The following is an 8,146-nucleotide window of genomic DNA, read 5'->3' as shown; positions in this document are numbered from 1 at the left end:
CTAAAAACTTCACTATCTCCTTCATTCATTATCTGTTCCAATGGCAACGAGCTCTTGTTCATCCCAGTTATCAATATAACACACAATGCCTTTACCTTAACTGATGAGCCATCGTGACATAAAGTTTGCCGGCGAGAAGGACTTGGTGCAGAGGTGGTCTTCATGATTGAGCTGGAACGGGAACACTGGGTTATGAAAATCTCGACCAACTTCTGGAGTTTTAGGAAGTAGAAGCAGGTGGCCCTTAGTAAATTGATCGGGTGCCTATAACTGTTACGTAGGTTCTCTAGTTTTCGACAACTTCAGCTTGCTTCCAGATTCTTCATACGAGGTCAGATTGACTCCATTCTTCCGTCATTGGCTTCATATTTTCGTGCTCTTCGAGATGATATCAAGGATTTCTAGATAATTATTCTTCTTTTATGGCCATTTGATGATTTCTTGTTCTTTTCGGGAATAAGCTCCAAAATTCCCATAAAATATAAAATAAAGCTAATAATACAATTTCACACGAAAACTAGCTAATAAAGCATAATGAAATCGATACTTACAGAGGTATTTTTAAGCACCTATCACCCATGGTTATATGGAATGAAATTTATCACGCCCCTTTATTTTTTGTTGATGATGTTGTTATCTTCTGTAATGAAACTAAAAGTACTTTAGATAGCTTAGTTCAGTTACTCAATGATTACCAACTGAGCTTTGGATAATGCGTGAGAGAGTTAAAGATCCTACTGCTTGGTCAATGGTTTCTATGCTTCAAAATAATATAGCTGCTTGATAAGGTAAGTTATTGTCATTTCGGGATAGATTAATTTTGGTTAAAACAATTCTTATATACACCATGTCAATTTACAAATGACCTGCTTATGTGATTGAAGTTTGTGAAAAAATCATAAGAATCTTTTGTGATCTGGGGATAGTGAAAGTAGAAAAATTATTATTTTGGATTGGAATAAGGTCTGTACTCCTCCCAAAAAGGTGGTGTGGGGATTAGAAGACTAAAAGTTATCAATAAGGCTCGGCTCATGGATAGTTCAGCAGTCTAAAGAAGCTTGGGCAAAAAGATTTCTGCAAAAAAAGACAACAGAAATAAATGGAAATACTCTTATGTGTGGACAGACCTGAAATGGGCTTGGTTGGCTCTAAAAGACGATATGAGATGGTGCATAGAAGATGGAGCCGAGATTTCTGTTTGGTTTGATACTTTGTTTGGTATCAAAGTATTGAATCTATTGGTTTGGTTTTACTGACTATGTCAAAAAGAATACTCAAAAGTTAGAGATATGCGTCAGGATGGGGAACGGTTGATTTCAACTGAGCTGAGATCTTTTTTACAGAACAAAAATTTATCCATAGTTAGTGGTGGTGATGATAAAATGATTTGGATTGGTGACATGAATGGAATATATACTTACCACTTCTGCTGGTGTGGACAGAATCATAACTAGGGTTCTAACTTTGAACTGCCCTTTAAATTTATGGAAAACTTTTTTACATCCTAGCATATCTAATAATGTTTGGAAAGTGTTACACGTGCATGTGATGAGAAAATGGTTCAAAAATGGTCCAATATGGTTTCAAAATGATGAATTTGTTGGGTGGAGCAAGATTCTATGAATTATCTTTTGTAGTTATGCAATTTATTTTGGTTTCAGGAATCGTAATTTATTTGATAGTATTTTGAAAAGTCGTGAAAGGAAAAGCGATATTGTTAGAGAAAATTGGATAACTGCAGTTTGTGCTACACAGAGAGAGCTTTGGTTTCAAAAGAATAAACTCTTGCTTCACAATATTCCTCCTTGTGAAGTGTATTTTTAAAAAAGAATTCGGCAGCTGGTGCATAAATGAAGGGTAATAGAAAGGACCAGTATTACTATTCTTAAATAATAAGTTTTTTCCAACTAGGTCCAAGAAATATCAAAATCAGAGAGATAAATGAATGTTATTGGTATGCACCAAGACAGGGATACTTCCTTTTCTGCTGTGATAGTGCTTTTTTGAGGAATCCAAGTAATGCATGATTTGATATTATAGTTAGAGATTATTTATTTCAGGTTGTACTATTATAGGCACAATGGTCGGAGAAATTGGCGTTGCAACTAACTACATCGTTGAAACCATGTGGTGTTGTCTGTGTCATGGATGGGATGGTGCTTTGAGTATTGGTCGTATCATTATCAATTCCGACTCAAATACATTTATTAGTGATTTTAGAGTCAAAAATGTACATTGGTTCGTTCATACTAGATGGATAAATGATTGCCGGATAATAAGTATTATCATAATAACAGGGCTGAATTCATACTAGATGGATAAATGATTGCCCGATAATAAGTATTATCATAATTATAGGGAAGTGAATTTCTCGGCAGACAATTTAGTGAAAAAACGATCAACTTTAGGTGTTGGTGAAAGAACTACTCGTAGTGGGATACCTGAATTTTTGAAATAAACAAACATCAAATGTTTATTACTAGCAAAAAGGAAAAAGGTTTAGCAAATATAAAGCAGACCAAGTTCTACAAATTAATGTATGACTCAAAGACATATCAGTATAGGTTGCTAGCGTTTGGGCTACCAACAATTTCTATAGTTGTGCAGACACTTTCTCCTCACCTTTCCACTTGTGAAACACGATACCTTTACAGTATACGGTAATGATAGGTAGTATACTAAATAATTTATTTATTGCACCGATGAAAAATAAAATATTATTACTCAGTAAATAAGTATTTCCTCCGTTTCTTTTTAATAGGCTGGTTTTTATAAATAAATGTTTCAAAAAAATAGGCCGGTTTCCTAATTGGGAAAGTCAAGTCAAATGTTACCATCTCACTTTACTTCTTTTGCTGACACGTGTCATGTGAACAATTTCACTTCACTTCTTTTATTGACAAGTGTCATGAGAACCACTTTCAATGATTAGTTCTTTTAATTTCCTTAAATTTCTCTGAAAACAAAACTGGCCTATTAAAAAGAAACGGAGAGAGTAGTAAAACTAGAAAGAGAAAATCACACAAGTCCTTGATAAACGTCTGTTTTTCTAAACTCTAATTTACCACCTCTTCTGCGAAACTATATATTCATATGAGTATAATATAAAAGAAAAAAATGAAATATACATGCAAGTTAAATTTGATTTGAATTCTAATGTAACTAATGTTAAATAACATTAATCACACAATTTGATTTGAATTCTAAACTCAAGAGAATTCTGATCATGCAAAGATACTCAGAGTAAACAACAAGGAGAAATATTTCCAGTTCTTTTGCATTAGAAAAACGACACCTTATTATATTACAAGAAGGCTGGTTACAACTGTGGGGAAATTAAAAGAAAAAGATGGTATAACAAGCGATATTAAGTTTGTTTACCGAACTATTCCAATGAGAATTCGTCGAGCCATATCAGCACTTCATTCCTCTTCATGTGCAAAACATCCCAAAAAAATGAACAAACAATGATATCAGATAATAAATAGAGAAATCATAAAGGTAAGTAATGCAAATATGAAAAGGGTTTATTTCAAGTACCAGAATGAAGCTCCACGTTCTGCCTGGATCGTTATACCGAGCAAGCATACAACCTTCTTTAGGTTTAAGACCATCTCTTAGAACTGCACGGCGCAAGCTTTTTTCTTTTTCAGCAACTACTTCATCAGTAGGTTTGCCACTAAATTTTGTCACGACGGCAAACCCTCCTTCTACCTTTCTCAAGCTAAGTGCTTCTAGTTCTGGTTCTGGTAGACTGCATTGATGCAGAGAAGAAGTTAATTAGACAAGAATAAGGTAAATAAAATCTCAGGTAAGTTCATCCTTCATTAACTTAATCTTAAGTTCATAACCTCACCTGCTCAAATCTTTCTCGGATGGCAAAACAATTTGGATAGATATATTTGATTGTTCGTTATCGAAAGCTTGGGTAAAGACTGGAGTTGTCATTTTTATTTTCTCCTTGGTAGAATTCTTGCCAAATATGTATCTACAAACATAAAATAGCATTCTGTCAAATTCACTTCTCATTTGGAAAAAAACTTAAAATGAAAACTCATTTTTTATAATCCAACACTCACCCAGCGACATCATTGAAGCCAGTCGAACCTGCTAATTTCTCACCTTTCTTTTCTACAATAACAAACGGGAAATACTTCCGAACCTGCCACATGAATTACATCTCAAAATCCAATTACAAACGTATTGAATGAAGCTACAATGCACTAGACTTTCCGGGTACGATTGAACATATGTACCTCATAAGTTGCAGTTCTTTTCAATATTTGGTACTTTGGTGTCTCTAAGTCCGGAGTCTTGTATGGTCGCAGCTATAGAGAGTTCAACACCATATCTTCAGTGCAAGATACAAATATATACTAAATTTGAAATCTGTCCAGTATTTTAATAGAATTCAGTGCTCGTAACGTTATAGTTCCAAGGATAATGTACCTGCTTTATAACATCCAGCAAGCCTTCAACAGAAAAGTAGTCATTGTTCTTGATGGAATCCCAAAAATCCTACGGAGAGAACTCATGAGGTTAGCTACTCTATAAAATTCTTCCATACATAAAAGTAGAAAATTGTCCGAGGATATATTAAGTTTTACCAAATGACTGCAGAATTTTTGATTCTTGGGGTTAATACCCATGACGGATGTTCCTGTGAAGACTAGCTCAGGCTTCCAAGGTAAGATCACAAACGGCATTATCATTGTCCACCTTGTTGTTATCTCATTAGGTCCTGTCTACATTCCGAAAAATGAAAACACATTTGACATCAAAATAACAAACCAAGACGAAATAGACTTCATGAAACAATTCATACAGTACATATGCGGGCATTCAGTATCAATTCTAAGAAATACAGGAATTGGATGTTTGTAATCTGTGCAGGCATCAAGCACAAGCACTTCTGCCAACAGCATAGGTAGTTTGGCAATTTTGTGTACCCTTACATATAAACACCCATGATCTGTCAGACACCTACAACCCCCTTTTCAGGCCTAGACGTCAATTTACCTGCAAACGCCATACCGTTGTGCAATCGTATGACCCACCCAGACAACACCTATCAGTCTGGCCTCCTAGCTGGTTTTCGTGTTGTGGTGATCTTAAGGCAATTTTGGAAGACAATCTCGCAAAATCTTGTTTCATTTCTAAATCATCTAATGCAACTAATGTTACAGGAATATGACTAAAACATCTACTGAACAGCTTACAGAATACAGGGTGGAGCCAGATTTGGCCCAGTGGGGGGCAATTGCCCCCCATAGCCTATTTCTGCAAACTTTCACAAAACCCTCTCCTAAAATTTGCTATTCATCCATTGTTTTTCCCTGCACTCTCAGAAATTTAATGTTTTTAGCCCCGTCCTGCCTTCAATCCTTGCGAATTTCAACGAAATTAACCAAAGCATGGGTATTAGAATTAAGCAACAGAAAAGATAGAATAAAAATGTACACACCTGTTTTGCCCAATGCAATTGGAAGTCTGGTGTAAAGATTTTCCTCAAGAGTGCAATGTTAAAGAGATACCCACTAATACTATCATATTTCGTAATTGGGTCTCTAAATTTCACACTTTCATCATACATGGTTGGATCAATCCCTTGTTCATCGAAAAGATGAGGTAAATCTTCATACAAGAAATCCACAAGCTTTTTTATATCACCACCTACTGATTCTGTTTTTGGTGAATCAACTAAGCTGCATTTTAGTGTTAGTTTTCCAGTACTTCTAGGTAGCTTAACTGGCCGGAAAGAGATTCCGGTTAGTTTTGATTGTTGGGAAGTGATGGATAGATTAGAATTTGGCAAGAAAATCTGGTTGGGAAGACGAGTAGCCATTTTTTGGGTATCAGAGATTTGATGGGGTTCTGTATGCTGTGGGGGGAGTGAGATGAGAGCGGACATAAACCTTAGCTTCAAGTTTTTTTTTGGGTGGCCAACGGTTGGTTTTGGTATGTGAAGCTCTGTGCTCCACGTTTCAGTTCCGGAAACACTTCCTGCACACTTTTTTTTGTAGGCCCGCCCAGGAAAATTCCGGCCTCTTAAAGCACCTAACGTCAGTTAGTAAGCAATTCTAGTACTGCACATAACACAACTACTTTGAAGCAATTCAACAAACAGTTAGTAACCAATTCTAGTACTGCACAATATGGAGTGAATCTTCCTCCCTTTTTTTTTTCTTTTCTCCATTCTTCTTCTTCATCTTACTCTTCTAACGGAAACACAGATTTGAATATGGTGGACTAAATTGCTGGCATTGGTGGATTAAACTGATGAGTTGGTGAACTAATTACTGATAAAAAAAATTGGATAAAGGGTAAATCACTACCAATTTGGGTGCTATCCCAACTAGATATAGTAAGTATACACCAAGGAACGGTTCTTGCAGGAGCCGCTGCCAGAATCAACAGAGTAGATGATAGTGCGTTTCCTATTAAGATTAAGATATAGGTTTTATTAGTATAGTCATGTCGTGTTTCTGAACACCAATTCCCCAATACCTTGGTGGTTGTCATCGTAGACATCTACCCCAGTCCCAGAGGTCTGGGATCAAGTCTTGGTATAAGGCATAATATATAGTAACCTCTCAACGGTATTATAAAATACCTCTTTTTTGTTTTTATTATCATTTTCTTTCTATTTTTGATAATTATTAATTAATGTGGCTTTAATTTTTGTTTTTATTATTATTTCATTTTTTGACTAATATCTAAGGCTAACCCCTATGGTCGTCATCTGGGACCATTATCTAGCGATGTTTGTTTCAGCGCTTTAAATTTCAACCGTCAGATCAATTTTTATGATCCGTGTGATTTTTGTGAGCGCGGAACCCATTCATTAATGTGGCTTTAATTAATGTGGCTTTAATTTTTGTGAGCGCTGAACCCATTTCATTTTTATGATCCGTGTTATTTTTTGTTTTTATTGTCATTTTCTTTCTATTTTTGATAATTATTAATTAATGTGGCTTTAATTTTTGTTTTTATTATTATATCATTTTTTGACTAATATCTAAGGCTAACCCCTATGGTCGTCATCTGGGACCATTATCTAGCGATGTTTGTTACAGCGTTTTAAATTTCAACCGTCAGATCAATTTTTATGATCTGTGTGATTTTTGTGAGCGCTGAACCCATTCATTAATGTGGCTTTAATTAATGTGGCTTTAATTTTGTGAGCGCTGAACCCATTTCATTTTTATGATCCGTGTTATTTTTTGTTTTTATTATCATTTTCTTTCTATTTTTGATAATTATTAATTAATGTGGCCTTTTAATTTTTGTTTTTATTATTATTTCATTTTTTGACTAATATCTAAGGCTAACCCCTATGGTCGTCATCTGGGACCATTATCTAGCGATGTTTGTTTCAGCGCTTTAAATTTCAACCGTCAGATCAATTTTTATGATCCGTGTGATTTTTGTGAGCGCTGAACCCATTCAGCGCTGAGGTCACTTTTTGAACGTTGTTTGGTTCAGCACTTCAATTTCGCTGCTAGTTGAATTGCGAGCAAATACTAGGAGAGTGAACTAGCAAGTGTAAGTGTTAAATTTTAAACCACACTTTTTTTTGATTTGCAACACTTTTTGGCCAATCTAGCAGCTCAATCTAGCCAATAGGGGTTAGTCTTAAGTACATGGATCTTTCCTTCTCCACCTGACCGGATTTTTTTTTTCTTTTTGAAGCATGCTATTAAGAAAAACCTGACCGGATTAAAGTATTTATTTTCTGCAAGTGCGGGTATAACAAGGGTTGGTAAAAAAAAATGTCCTCTAAATGAAGTTAAGGATTCAAGTAGTACCTAACATTTTTTATTACTAACCCTGAACCGTATTGGATTGCAGTGTAGTACCTAGTTTAGCCATGAAATCAGCACAACTGTTGCCCTTTTCATATGCGGATAAATTGCAAGAAGTTTGAATTTACCGCACACATAAATTTTACAATATTTTTACAAAAGAGAGAGAAAAGTTGCATATGTACCAGAAACTGAAATGGTACTTTTCTAGTTGCACGGTAAGCCAACAATCCAAAAACAAATATGTGGACTTTAGTACCGTAGTTCCACGCTTTTTGCTTATAGCAAATGTGTTATTGATCCAATCCAAAGTCCTCAGCGGAACATAGAATGGATGCACA

The 8,146-nt window shown here is 35.3% G+C and overlaps 1 protein-coding gene across 1 annotated transcript; it reads right to left on the bottom strand.

The window, feature by feature from the left end:
* Positions 1-3,128: 3,128 nt before the first annotated feature.
* LOC113355650 lies at positions 3,129-5,940 on the bottom strand. The gene is made up of 8 exons (XM_026598566.1): positions 5,465-5,940; positions 4,608-4,745; positions 4,450-4,518; positions 4,257-4,328; positions 4,080-4,162; positions 3,857-3,988; positions 3,541-3,754; positions 3,129-3,430 (listed from the first exon to the last, which is right to left on the bottom strand). The coding sequence occupies exons 1-8, from the start codon at positions 5,909-5,911 to the stop codon at positions 3,386-3,388; spliced, it is 1,200 nt and encodes a 399-aa protein (XP_026454351.1). The 5' UTR covers positions 5,912-5,940; the 3' UTR covers positions 3,129-3,385.
* Between the last annotated feature and the right edge of the window lie 2,206 nt (positions 5,941-8,146).

The sequence above is a fragment of the Papaver somniferum genome, chromosome 3 (genome assembly GCF_003573695.1).
Source record: "Papaver somniferum cultivar HN1 chromosome 3, ASM357369v1, whole genome shotgun sequence".
In the NCBI taxonomy this organism is placed as follows: domain Eukaryota; kingdom Viridiplantae; phylum Streptophyta; class Magnoliopsida; order Ranunculales; family Papaveraceae; genus Papaver; species Papaver somniferum.
The sequence above is the reverse complement of the archived record's forward strand: the minus strand, read 5'-3'. Positions and strand labels throughout refer to the sequence as shown.

Coding starts and splice junctions, on each gene's coding strand:
- LOC113355650 (XM_026598566.1), bottom strand. CDS start 5,911: ATGTCCGCTCTCATCTCACTCCCCCCACAGCATACAGAACCCCATCAA. Junction 4,746..5,464: donor AATTGCATTGGGCAAAACAG/GTGTGTACATTT, acceptor TTCGGAATGTAG/ACAGGACCTAATGAGATAAC. Junction 4,329..4,449: donor TGCTGGATGTTATAAAGCAG/GTACATTATCCT, acceptor AACTCTCTATAG/CTGCGACCATACAAGACTCC.